The following is a 13,591-nucleotide window of genomic DNA, read 5'->3' on the forward strand; positions in this document are numbered from 1 at the left end:
GGGGACGTCCACCGTGTGTCCTCGTTTCTCTGAGTTATGGGGACACGTGACGGATTACAGTCCCAGACTGAGGGGACCCCGTTTGTTTGGCCGTAGGTCTAAAACCCCGACTAACCAGGCTCATCCCACAGGGTCCTGACCGTAAACTGTCAAAGAAATAAACTGCTCATGAAAGCTGCTCCCCCTGGTGGTGGCTGGCTGCAGTACAGGTCAAAAACTCTGTCTCCCAGCCAGTCCAGATGTCCAAGTCTCTTTTTTTTCTGAAAAGTTTCTTTTTCATTAGTTATTAGAGGTTAAAACTGAGGCTTTACTTCACGTTTAACGATGACTGACAGCTGACGATGTTTGGTTTTTTTTTTTCAGAAATATAAAATACGTCAGGAGGGGGAGACAGGGGAGGGATTAGACTTAGACTTAGACTCTGGCTGCACAATGGTGGGGTTCGCCCAGAATACCGAGGGAGCTGGTTTTGGTTCAGGGTGCCTCTCACTCTGTTCAGGTCCCAGATCCCTGGATCCAGCAAAACAGACTCAGACCATCCAGACCCCCCTCCATGTTTCCATGTGATGTCACACACTGAGGATCCTGAGCCCACGCCACGCACGGCGCCGTAAAGAAACCGTGATGAAGAGAAATAAAAACCGTCACGTGATAAATCATCAGACCTTAGACGTGTTTTGGTCAGGGTTGTTAGTCTAAAGTTTGGATTTTAGTTTTTTGTTTATTTTTTTTGCTTTTTTTTTACTAATGTTGACAAACTGAAGGGTTAAAAAACATGGGCTGTGTGTGTGTGTGTGTGTGTGTGTGTGTGTGTGTGTGTGTGTGTGTGTGTGTGTGTGTGTGTTTGTAGTCTGTAAGTAGGTTAAAGGTTTTGGGTGAGTCGTGGTTTTGGATTGGAGGGTGTGTGAGTGAAAAAGAGAGATAGAGGGAGAGTGTTCGTGTGTGTGTGTGTGTGTGTGTGTGTGTGTGTGTGTGTGTGTGTGTGTGTGTGTGTGTGTGTGTGTGTGTGTGTGTGTGTGTGTGTGTGTGTGTGTGTGTGTGTGTGTGTGTGTGTGTGAGTGAATGAGTGTGTGAGGGGAGGGATGTGGAGCAGCAGCTGAAGGCAGCGTCAGAAGGCGACGACTCCACAGCTCGACTGGCTGCTCCTCTCAGCCCGACACGTAAGTTCTCCTCTTCTCCTCCTCTTCTCCTCCTCCTCCTCTGTGAGATTTATTTTTATTTTATTGAAGCTGTCTGTGACTCTGAGAGGTTTGTGAATTATTGTAACTTTAAGAGATGAGCAGAAACGAAGCAGTTTATTTGTTGAAGGAGGGAAATCCACCTGCTGAGCGTCTCTGCTCCAGAGTCTGAGTTTAAAGGACCAGTCCGCCTGTTTTTCTGGGGTTTAACTTCAGTAACTGTTTCCTTTCTGTTATAAACAGATTAATTAACCATAAAGTTCATTGTTGGAGTACAGTGAGTGCTTGGCTGTGATTGGCTGATGTTTTAGCAAAGAAACTACAAACATGAAGTTTTCTGTTGTTGACATGAAGAACAGAAAAACTTTCTTTTTAATCAACGTTTGAAGTTTTAGTTTCCTGTTGTGAATCTTCAAACATCCTCCAAACAGATCATCCTCGTCCTCCTCTGAGCTCTTTAACACTCTGGCTTCAGGCGTTCATATTTCAGTGATTTCTGCGTCTGTTCATGAGGACGAGGCTTTGCACGCTCTGGCTCTGCTGCGTCTCAAACTCTTCCTGCAGAGCAGAGAGAAAAACCTGCTTCGTGCTCTCTTCAGACTGAGCTGAGCAGGATTCCTCACGTATCTGAGGTGTCAGTGAAAGTGTGAAATGTGTGGATCGCTCCTTTAATCACGCAGGATGTTCAGCGCAGGACGAACTGTGAGCGGATGCGAGGTGAACTTTAAGATTCAGGAGGAAGTTCCTCTAAATGTGGTTCCTGGTTCTGGACCAAAGGGAGCATCCCTCTCCTTTTCTCCACGCTGAGATCTCATTGTTTGCTCATGCAAAGAGGTTTCCATTCAGGGCGGGGGACACGGCTGAAGACGTGGCATGGACTCGCTGTCGGCTTTAGAGAAATGAAACGGGGCTAGCACAGGCTTTGTTTTGGCCCAATGAATCAGTATTCTTTTGAGGGGGAATCTAAAGAGCTCTTTCAGACGCTGCTTGGCCTCCCCCCACGCTCTTCCTCCCCCTCTCCTCCTCCTCTTCTTCATTGATGGAGGACAGACTGGAGGCCTGCTGAGAGCCGGTTCTTTGCTCATAAAAAGCCGCAGGAGGAGCGGGAGGAGCGGGAGGAGCAGGGTTTGCTCTGCCAGCTGACATGTGAAAGAGCTCCTTTGCTTTAATGGAGGCCTGAAAGAGGAGTCTGTCATTTCTCAGCACAAAGACAACAGAGCGCCAGAGAGGGGCTTTATGGGTAATTGACTCTCTCTTTTTCTCAATGCACAGCCAAGACTCTGCAGAGCGTTTCAGCTCTGAGCTGATGCTGCTGCCGCCACCACCACCACCACCACCACCACCACCGACACCCAAAACCGCCACAACCACCCCAAACCACCACAACCACCCCAAACCGCCACAACCACCCTTAACCACCACTGCCACAACCACCTCAAACTGCCAACGCAACAACCACCCCAAACTTCCGCTGCCACAACCACCCCAAACCGCCAACGCAACAACCACCTCAAACCGCCAACGCAACAACCACCCCAAACCACCACAACCACCCTTAACCACCACTGCCACAACCACCCCAAACCACCACTGCCACAACCACCCCAAACCGCCAACGCAACAACCACCTCAAACCGCCAACGCAACAACCACCCCAAACCACCACAACCACCCTTAACCACCACTGCCACAACCACCCCAAACCACCACTGCCACAACCACCTCAAACCGCCACCTAAAACTGTCATTCCTCAGTCTCTGACAGGGCTAGGGGTGGGTACCTTTCACATTTGATCTGATACAGTACAGATACCCAGTACGTGGCAGTCGGTATCAGTGCTCAACTGTACCAATTTTCGGTACTTTTTTTGTTTATGTGGTAAAAATATCAATCTGTTTAATAATAATATATATATATATATATATATATATATATATATATATATATATATATATATATATATATATATATATATATATATATATATTTTTTTTTTTTTTTTTTTTTTTTTTTTTTTCACTTCAACATTTTTGTAACGCTGTGTTCATGTCCAGCATGGAAATTCTCCTTCTCTTCCACTCCCTCACAGTCACAAGGATGAGTTCAGGTACCTAAACATGGTATTGTTTCATTTTACGTGAATCAGTACCCAATACTTTTGACAGGATTTACCTATAAAAGTATCTTATCCCGTACCCATCCCTACACAGGGGTTAGGTCTGTGACAGGGTTAGATATTCGGGGTTGAGGAGATAAACAGACATTTTTTCAAAGTTTGAGCGTATGTTGAAAGTGTTGAAATCATGTTGAAAGTGTGTGTTTAAGGCTCGAGCTCTGAGCGTGAACCAGGACAGGATGGGTGTCTGCATACATTAGCCCACTTCTATAATCCCCATGCTGCTGCTGCTGCTGCTGCTGCTGTAACAATAGTCAGATTATTGGGCTTAACGTCCTGAGGTTTGGGGCCCAGCTGAAAAAAAAAAAAAGCAGATTTCATTTGGACTAAATTTGAACCATCTGGCCCAAGCAGACCGGGTTTCAACACCAGCAACAAGACAGCTCCAGAAAAGCAGACAGACTGGAGATCAGGGTCTGTTCATTCAGGAGGTTTCTAGAAAGATCTCAGAGCTCAGGGTCAGGTGTTCATGGAAGAGACGTCAGGTCTGACCTCAGGTCAGGACACAACGGCCCCTGGGAACCAGAGAGACCCCCTCACACCTCTCTGTAGCTGTTGTTTCTGTCTCTTTGTAGCTGTTGTTTCTGTCTCTCTGTAGCTGTTGTTTCTGTCTCTCTGTAGCTGTTGTTTCTGTCTCTCTGTAGCTGTTGTTTATGTCTGTAGCTGTTGACGTCACTTTGTAGTTGTTTGCCTGTCTTTGTAGTAGACTTTTTGTTTACGTCTCTTTGTTTGTTTCATGAATGTTTTTGTTTGTTTGTTTGTTTTTTTGTAATTGATTTTCTCGTATTCTGTTTGTTTTGTGTTCTTGTTGTTGTCAGGATTTTCAAAGCTCCTGTCGATGTGTCTGATTGTTGTTTATTGTCTCTTGTTTGTTTTGTCTCTACAGTTTTCCTGTTTTATCCTTGAAGTTTTTGCGAACTCATTTTTTGTGTTGTCATCGTGTTGATCTGGACTGTCATCTGATTGGCTGGTGTTAAGATTTTTGTTTCTTGAATTAAATTCTCTCTGTGTCTTTGTGGTTGTCCTGGTCTCTGTCAGTAGTTGGCGGTAACGTCTTTGTTTTGTTTCCTGTTTTTCTGTCTCAGCTGTAGTTTGTGTTGTTGGTTTTATTTCCTGTTGGTTGTGGATATTTGTTTCTTTGCTGTAGTTTTGAATGAAGACGGTGTTTTGTGTCTTGTTTTGCTCGTTGTAGTTTTTGAACTTTTTGGTGGATTAAACGTCTCTGGAGCTGATTTTAATCTCCGGGTCGTTGTTTTTATTTTGACCTGGTTCAAATGTTTTTGTCTCTTTGTCGAGGATGGATGAGTATTTCTGTATGTCTGTGCATTTTCTCTGTCTTAGCCTTACTTTGTTGGTGTTTTTGTGGCTTGGCTCTCACTGTGTCGGGTCGTTTTGTGTTTTGGTTTCTCTTGTTTGTACTTTCTGTTTTTGTTTGTTTTTGTTTTTCCTTCCTTTTCTTTAGTTGTTGTTGTTGTTGTTGTTGTTTCTCCTGTAGTCAGCAGGTCTTCAGTGTCTCTGTGTGTCTGTATGAAGGATCCTGTCTCTGTGTCTCTGAGGGTGGTTGTGGTCTTACTCCTGGTTTAGTTCTGTCTCTTCTTCCTGTCGCTCAGCGCCCCCTGGTGGACGTGTTGTGTGTCTGTTGAACCCTGGAGTGTCTCTGTGTGATGCTCTCGTGTTCTGTGTTTGGTCCTGTCGTCAGGTTCAGGTGGTTTAGTTTTTTTCTGAGGATAAAACAATAATTTAAATCATTGATATGTCATGATGATTAAAGAAGAGAAATAATGAATCAGAGCTTTTTTTATAGATCATCAGACTAAAGGTCAAAGGTCAAAGGTTAAAGGGGGAACTCTGGGCCATGGTGTTTGTTTCTAATCATGTCTGTTTTCAACATCATGCTGTCAGTGATCTGTGTATAGATCTAGATGTTATAGATCTCTGTGTTTGTGTCTGCAGAATGCAAGGTTTGTTCTCCGTGACGCTGCTCCTGGTCCTGGTCCTGACGCTGTCCACCGAGGCCAACAAACGACCCAAAGGTCACAAAGGTCAGTTAGAGGATAAATACACAAAGATGAATGTGTCTGTGTTCCTCAGATCAGACCTTTGGGGGTTGGGTCAGGTACCGTGTGGGGCTCAGATCAGACCTTTGGGGGTTGGGTCAGGTACCATGTGGGGCTCAGATCAGACCTTTGGGGGTTGGGTCAGGTACCATGTGGGGATCAGATCAGACCTTTGGGGGTTGGGTCAGGTACCGTGTGGGGATCAGATCAGACCTTTGGGGGTTGGGTCAGGTACCGTGTGGGGATCAGATCAGACCTTTGGGGGTTGGGTCAGGTACCGTGTGGGGATCAGATCAGACCTTTGGGGGTTGGGTCAGGTACCATGTGGGGCTCAGATCAGACCTTTGGGGGTTGGTCAGGTACCATGTGGGGATCAGATCAGACCTTTGGGGGTTGGGTCAGGTACCATGTGGGGATCAGATCAGACCTTTGGGGGGTTGGAGCTGAAACTTTGTCCTGGACTCTGTCTCACTGTGGAATCAGCTGATTGGTTCATGAGTGTTGACAAACTGAACACAGGAAGTCAGAGCGTGATTGACAGGTGTGTCGTCCAATCATTTCACCTTGTTGTCATGAAGTGATTGGACGAGCTGGTCACCTGACAGGCAGGTGTGTCAGGCTGATGACGTGCACAGAGAGGTCTCTGGGATCCTCGGGGTCTCCCTGACTGAACTCTCTGAAGTGGTCTAACGTGGTCCCTGGCCCCAGGCTGAGGGACTCTGCTGGTTCTGGTCCTGACAGAGTCCGTGTCCTCTCTGCTCCTCAGGAGGGAAACATGAGAAGTCCCGGCCGGTCTCAGAGTGCTCCCCTGCTGAGACCCAGTACGGGAAGTGTGTCCCCGAGCACGGAGACTGTGGAGAGGGTCTGAGGGAGGCCACCTGCAAAGACCGCACCGACAAGATCCACTGCAAGATCCCCTGCAACTGGAAGAAGGACATCAGTGAGACCAGCACACACACACACACACACACACACACACACACACACACACACACACACACAAACACACACACACACACACACACACACACACACACACAGGTGGATCATGGTCTCCTGGTTTTAGTTTTAAGGACTCTAACCCTGTCTCTGGTCCCTCAGGTGACTGTAAGTATAAGTTCGGCCCCTGGGGGTCCTGTGACACCACCACCAACACCAAGAGCCGGTCAGGAACCCTGAAGAGGGCGCTGTTCAACGCCGAGTGCCAGACCACCGTCAAGGTGTCCAAACCCTGCTCCCCCAAAGTCAAGAAGACCCGAGGTGAGACCTGAACCGTGTCAGGGGGGCACAAAGGTTCCCTTAAAACCAGGTCTCACGTCTCTACAGGGAGCGTGCGCCACCTGGTGACCGTTTGAAGTCTTCACTTCCTGTTGGCTTCAGTCCGTCTTCAGTTTCTGACTCTGGTTTCCTGAGCTTCAGCTTCTCTCTGAGCTGAGTCCAAAAACTTTTCTGATCCTTTCTTCATGGAGCAGCTTTGAACAAAGTTATTATTTCACTGATTCACCCAAACCCCGTGTTTCCTGTTCTCTTTGTTCAGATTCATAAATTAAACCTTTAAAGTTTTACACTTTTTATTTACAGAGTTTTCTTTCATCACCAAACTGTTTCAAACTGAGTTTGGATTAAAATAATCTATAAAATAATCTATAAAATAATCTATAATCTGATGAAATTACTGACAGCTCATGCTCTAACATTCACTTTAAATGAAGCTGACTTAAAAAACTCTGGAGCCAGGACTCGTGGTGACTGCTTTGCAGTTCTCTGGTCCTCCAGCAGGGGGCGGGCCGCCTGATCCAGGTTGTTTCTGGGCTGTTTGTCTGGATTTTAAAACCAAAGAAGTGATTGGATGGAGATCAGTGATTGGCTCGAGTGAGGCTGGGGTCAGTAATCAGTGTGTGTGTGTGTGTGTGTGTGTGTGTGTGTGTGTGTGTGTGTGTGTGTGTGTGTGTGTGTGTCTGGTGTAGGGGAGAAGAAGTCAAACTGAAGAGAGGAAGATGACGACGGGAGCAGAAGACGACAGGATCCTCCTCTTCCTCCTCCTGAACAATCGTCTCAGCTCCTCATCGACCTAAAAACCGAGAGACTCCTCCAAAACGCTGGTCCAGATCCCGGCCTGTCCGGATCCCGGCCTGTCCGGATCCCGGCCTGTCCGTCTGTTCCTGTCTCTGGATAAACCTCCTCTTGTAGCTGCTAGTTTAACCTTTAGTCCCAAAGCTTTTAGTGAACACCCTGAGAGGCTGGTCTGAGCGCGCTCAGTGCTGTCTGAGTCTAAACCTTTAAATGTGTCACATTAACAGGCGGCATGATGGGAAACTGTCCATAAATCTATTTTTGAACTCACAGGATGACTCTGTATAAATGAACACATTAAAGACTGTACATTGTTTTGGTGAACACTTCCTGTCCGTGTGTTTTTATCGACCATCAGCGCTTCGTCCAGATCTTCATCACACTGACTGAGACGGTCTCTGACAGGGCACACGTCCTTCAGATCATTTCACTGAAGAAAAACAAAGTTATGGAAAGAAAAAGAAAATCTACACACTGACTGTTTTTTTTTAGATAATTGTTTCAGATGATTTCATGGAAAATAAAACCTCAACATTTCTATAAACCACAAAGCTAACCTCTGATGTTTCAGTCTGGACGACCAAAAGTTTTCCCACTAGAGTTTTATTCAGGATACAGTTAAATCACGCTGGCTGTGACAGGGGGCAAATATTTCAGATGATATCATGGAAATACAAGAAGTCAGAATTTAAACAGATTTTTATCACACTGGCTGTGAATATCTTAGACTGAGCGCAAATATTTCAAATATTTCAAAACATTTTACTGAAATGCACAAAGTCAAGAAAACACTACCAAAAAAAAAAAAAATTAAGGCTTACCCCTTTTTTTTATTTTTTATTTTTTTAAGAATTTTAACAAATGTTTACCTCTCTGGTTTTTAGGTAGATTAAATTTTAATAATTTAATCACATTTTCTTTGATAAACAACAAATATTCCAGATAGTTTCACAGAATTATAAATAGTCAGAATTTGAAGTTTGGAAAAAAATAAAATAAAATAAAATAAAATAAATATAATAAATGAATGAATAAATAAATTAATTAATTAATTAATTAATAATAATAATAACAATGCTGACCCTTCACTGTTTTAAGAATTTGGGGAAAATAAAAAAACAAGCGTTTTACCATTTGTGCTTTTTTTATAATTCATTTCTATCTGATTAGCTCCAAATGTAATTAACAACAAATACTTGAAATTATTTCACTGAAATGTATGACATTAGAGTTTTTGACATATATCAAGGGTCAGCATTCAGTTTTTTTAAGAAAAGGTAAAACACTTATTTATTGATTTATTGATTTATTGATTTAAAGGTTTAACTTTAATACATTTTATCATACTGACCCTAATTATCTGAAAGAAAGGACCAACATTTCAGATCAATTTGCAGCAACACAAAAAGACAGCATTTTGAAAAAGAAATGTCGTCAGTTATTATTTTTTTAAAACTTATTTAAGTTTCTGTTTTCTTTTCAGGAATTAGGAAAATGACAAAAAAAATTAAAATAAAGACAGAGGGAAAAAAACAATATTTGGAATTTTGGAAAATGAAAAAAAACAAAGGTGTTACCACCTGTGCTTTATTTAGAGTAAATTTTAATCATACGGCTCGGACTGTTTTAAACTAACAACAAATGTTTTAGATTGTTTCACTGAAATATTGAGGTCAGAATAATGAAAACAGCATAAAGCTTCACTGTTTTTCAGAATAAAAAAAAAAGATGACAGAGGTTTGACCATGAGTATTTTATTCAGAATACTTTTTCACACTGTCTCTGATTCTCACTGATGGAGGACACACATTTCAGATCATTTCCTGAAACAAAGGAAGTCAGAGTTTTGAAAACAAAACAAAACAAAAAAATAATTTCAGAGTTTTTGAAAAATGTAAAACAGGTTTTATTTCTCAGGATTTATTAAAAAAAAGAAATTATCCCACTGGCTCTGAAATATTTGACTCTTTCCTTTTCTTTCCCTCGTTTCATGTCCACCATTAGCTCTTTGTAATCACTGATGAAGCTAACAGCTAGCCACGCACTGAGCTATTCATCAGGTTAGCCGTTAGCTCCTGAAACTTTTAATCGTCTTAATAAATCATGTGTTATAGTTTTTTTTGAGTAGCACTTTGCTGCTGAAAGGTGCTAATATGTTAGCATGCTGTCACATTAACCAGCTCTGGCATACGGCTGATGCTAACATGTTAGCATGCTGTCACATTAACCAGCTCTGACATACAGTTGATGCTAAAATGTTAGCATGCTGTCACATTAACCAGCTCTGGCATACAGCTGATGCTAACATGTTAGCATGCTGTCACATTAACCAGCTCTGGCATACAGCTGATGCTAACATGTTAGCATGCTGTCACATTAACCAGCTCTGGCATACAGCTGATGCTAACATATAAGCATGCTGTCACATTAACCAGCTCTGACATACAGCTGATGCTAACATGTTAGCATGCTGTCACATTAACCAGCTCTGGCATACAGCTGATGCTAACATGTTAGCATGCTGTCACATTAACCAGCTCTGGCATACAGTTGATGCTAAAATGTTAGCATGCTGTCACATTAACCAGCTCTGGCATACAGCTGATGCTAACATGTTAGCATGCTGTCACATTAACCAGCTCTGGCATACAGCTGATGCTAACATGTTAGCATGCTGTCACATTAACCAGCTCTGACATACAGCTGATGCTAACATGTTAGCATGCTGTCACATTAACCAGCTCTGGCATACAGCTGATGCTAACATGTTAGCATGCTGTCACATTAACCAGCTCTGACATACAGCTGATGCTAACAGCTAACAGCTAACAGCCAACAGGTGAACTTTAAATCAGAGTTCCAGTTTCAAAGCTTGATTTTATTCACTCTGAACTCTTTGAGCAGCAGCTCTTAGCGCTAGCATCAGATTCAGTCACAGACAGGAAGTCCTGCCCCCTGAGGGCCTCGTGCTCAGGGTAACTTCCTGCTGCGACACCTGAGCAGGCTGCAGAAGGTTTTCCTGAAGGTGACGTTGCAGAGGGCGTAGCAGCCCGGGTTGATGGCGCTGTTGACGTAGCAGAGCCAGTACCCGGTCGTCCACAGAGACTCAGGGATGCAGACGTGGCAGAAGGCCGCCACGACCGACATGACGTTATACGGCGTCCAGGTGAGGATGAAGGCCAGCAGGATGGCCAGGATGGTCTTAGTGACCCGCCTCTCCCTCGCCATCACTCGACGTCTCCGACGTTCCTGAGACCTGAAGCTGGGGCAGGCGGAGAACGCCGCTGAAGCCGTCCTGTGGAGGTCGGTGGCGGACGAGGACTCGTTCTCGATCTTTGAGTCCCTGTCGGCGAGCGGTCGGGCGGCGGTACGGGTGGGACACGCCTGAGGAGACAGACACATGTCCACCTGCTCCGACGTCTCACCTGGACTCCGGGACGCCCCCCTCTGGTTCCTCCGGTGCTTTGGCGTGCTGGACTCTGATTGGTTCAGAGAGGCGTCAGAGCCGGGGTCACTGGTCACCCAGCTGCGCCGCTTCAGGAGGAAGGCTTTGATGGACGGGCTGGACACCCTGAGCGAACCTCGGTCTGTTCTGAGCGAACCTCGGTCTGTTCTGAGCGCGCTCAGTCGGCTCTGGCTGGCCACGGAGAGGCGGCTGTACAGAGCGATCATGACGAGCGCCGGCAGGTAGAACGAAGGAAGCGTCGTGGCCAGCGTGACGGCGGGGCTGGCGAGGAGCTGGGTGTAGCACAGTCCTTCAGGGACCACACGGCGGCCCCCGGACGTCTGCCAGCAGAGGATGGCGGGGGCCCAGAGCACCACCGACAGCAGCCAGGCGGCGCCAATCATCAGACCGGCCATCTGGCCCGTGCGCCTCACGGGGTAGCTGAGCGGCCGCGTCATGCACAGGTAGCGGTCCAGACTGATGATGAGCAGGTTCATGACGGACGCGTTGCTCACCACGTGGTCCTCCACCAGCCACAGGTCACAGAGGGCGGCCCCCAGGGGCCAGCGGCCCCACAGCAGGTAGAGCGTGTACAGGTTCATGGAGAGCAGCCCGATGATCAGGTCGGCCACCGCCAGGCTCAACAGGAAGTAGTTGTTGATGGTGCGCAGGTGACGGTTCACCACGATGGACAGGATGACCAGCGTGTTGCCGACCACGGTGATGATGCTGAGGGAGGTGGTTACCATGACGACGAGGATCAGCTGGACCAAGCTGAACGGACACAACCTGATGGGAGGTTGACAGGAAGCGTTCATGCAGGGGGGCGGCCACGCTGAGGCGTTAGCATCAGTGTCAGGGAGGCCCGCCATGTTCCTGTGACACACACACACACACACACACACACACACACACACACACACACACACACACACACACACACACACACACACACACAGGAACACACACACAAGCTTAAAATATGAAGTTTTACAAACTGCAGTTCCCTGAGTGTCCACTAGGGGCTGAGTGCAGAAACAGCAGAAACATCATCTACATCCAGTCAAAGCCTCGTTACCACCAAACGAGTTCAGTTCGTCTCAGTACGGCAGGCATGGGCATTTTCTTTGACTCAAACCGGGACAGGCCCCCTGGGACCCGTACCAAACGGTTCTGATCCAAACCGGACCACATGGTGGAAACAGGTCTGTAACGCCACAATGTGTAATCATGTGATAAATTTCCACCTCAGTATGTAAAAATGCTGCTCTTTGTTATAAACTTTGCAATGTTCAAACAAACTGCGTCACTTATTACAAAATGCTGGTTCCTGCAGGAAGTAAGAGCTTATGACAAAATACAGCAAAGTTTACAACGTTTAGGTTGATGAATATTTGATTACACACACACCAATACCTAACGTTGTTTTTTTTTTACATAACCTGGCGTTAAGGTCTAAGGAGCAGGTCTTTACAGCAGAACTCTTGTTTTATTAGAGTAAGCTGTTTTATTTTCATTTCCTCTTCAATGATTTTCTTCACCTTCATTATTTCTCCAATGATTCTGTTTATATTCTGATGTTATTTTGATGCTTCACCTCATTTTAAATCACACCTATAACAGTTGTAATACCATCTAATCACACATCATGTGAATAAGTCTGTGCTCACAGATATAACTTTAACACAGGATGAAGCTTTGGACGCAGTTTAACATGTTTACATCACAGAGCAGGAATGTGACGAGCTGCTCTGAGAGTTTACAGCAACCAGCCGTCGTCCCTGCTGAGCTTTGAGATAAACACTTCATATAAACTTTCCTTTTCGGCTGCTCTCTTTATATATTTATGATGTATTTCCATAATTCAATAATCTTAATAACCGATAGATACATATTTCCTTTGTTCCAGATCGTGTCTGCTCCTGTAGACTTATCCTTTATAAAAACATCACAGTGTTAGATAAACATTGCTGTCCTGCCTCTTTCTGTCATATTTCCTTGTGAGTCAATAATTGAAGATTTTTATAAAACAAGCACACACCTGATAAGTAAAGTAGTTTTCCTACTTTTGAAAAAAACGGGATCCTATAGTTCAGAAACCTGACGTGAAGGAGAAAAACAGATCAGTTTTTGATTCCTCAGTGGTCTGTAGATGAAGAGAAATAAAATCTGAATCTTTTAATTCCCAAACTGAGCCTCTGTGATTCATCCATGATACAAACGAACCGTCAGTGTTTGTTGAGTCTGACGGCTGGTTTTAGCTCGTTAGTGGGAGTTTACCTCGTTAAATAAAAGAATGATAATAATTAAATCATATTTATGTAGCGCTTTCTAAAGATACTCACAGACTCCTCTCAGAGTAGAAACAGAAATCTCTCTCCTCTCCTCTGACTCTTCGCTGCTTTCTTCACTCTGACGGTGCAGTTACTCCAACGACCAGCAGGGGGCTCCAGCCCCAGCTTCCTCCTCAGTTTGAGCTCAAATAAAACAGTTTTTAACCTGTTAAACTGGACCCACCTGAGGGAGTCTGAGGTCCAGAGGGGTCCTGGTGCTGGACCTGCAGCTGACGGTCTCCTCCTGGTCCTCCTGGTCCTCCTGGTCCTCTGTGCGTCTCTGTTCGTCTGTCTGAGGTTTATAAGCAGCGGAGGACTCCCTCATCCA

General features: G+C 45.2%; 2 protein-coding genes across 2 annotated transcripts; one reads left to right on the plus strand and one right to left on the minus strand.

The window, feature by feature from the left end:
- The first annotated feature begins 1,089 nt into the window (after window positions 1-1,089).
- LOC141796567 (midkine-B-like) lies at window positions 1,090-7,806 on the plus strand. The gene is made up of 5 exons (XM_074677768.1): window positions 1,090-1,160; window positions 5,309-5,397; window positions 6,179-6,352; window positions 6,514-6,672; window positions 7,380-7,806. Exons 2-5 carry the CDS (start codon window positions 5,310-5,312, stop codon window positions 7,397-7,399), a joined length of 441 nt encoding a protein of 146 aa, XP_074533869.1. The 5' UTR covers window positions 1,090-1,160; window position 5,309; the 3' UTR covers window positions 7,400-7,806.
- Window positions 7,807-10,455: 2,649 nt separating this feature from the next.
- On the minus strand, window positions 10,456-11,765 carry LOC141796652 (muscarinic acetylcholine receptor M4-like). The gene is made up of 2 exons (XM_074677881.1): window positions 11,109-11,765; window positions 10,456-11,033 (listed from the first exon to the last, which is right to left on the minus strand). The coding sequence occupies exons 1-2, from the start codon at window positions 11,746-11,748 to the stop codon at window positions 10,456-10,458; spliced, it is 1,218 nt and encodes a 405-aa protein (XP_074533982.1). The 5' UTR covers window positions 11,749-11,765.
- Window positions 11,766-13,591: the final 1,826 nt, after the last annotated feature.

Source organism: Halichoeres trimaculatus, unplaced genomic scaffold (genome assembly GCF_033239565.1).
Source record: "Halichoeres trimaculatus isolate MK-OKI-2021-1 unplaced genomic scaffold, fHalTri1.1 fHalTri1_scaffold_10, whole genome shotgun sequence".
NCBI classification, from domain to species: Eukaryota; Metazoa; Chordata; class Actinopteri; order Labriformes; family Labridae; genus Halichoeres; species Halichoeres trimaculatus.

Bases quoted from the DNA above. Each gene is read 5' to 3' on its own strand.
- LOC141796567 (XM_074677768.1), top strand. From the start codon at position 5,310: ATGCAAGGTTTGTTCTCCGTGACGCTGCTCCTGGTCCTGGTCCTGACG. The intron at 6,353-6,513 runs GTGAGACCAGCA...CTGGTCCCTCAG, and splicing joins CAACTGGAAGAAGGACATCA to GTGACTGTAAGTATAAGTTC. The intron at 6,673-7,379 runs GTGAGACCTGAA...TGTCTGGTGTAG, and splicing joins CAAAGTCAAGAAGACCCGAG to GGGAGAAGAAGTCAAACTGA.
- LOC141796652 (XM_074677881.1), bottom strand. From the start codon at position 11,748: ATGAACGCTTCCTGTCAACCTCCCATCAGGTTGTGTCCGTTCAGCTTG. The intron at 11,034-11,108 runs GCGCGCTCAGAA...CGTCCATCAAAG, and splicing joins GGCCAGCCAGAGCCGACTGA to CCTTCCTCCTGAAGCGGCGC.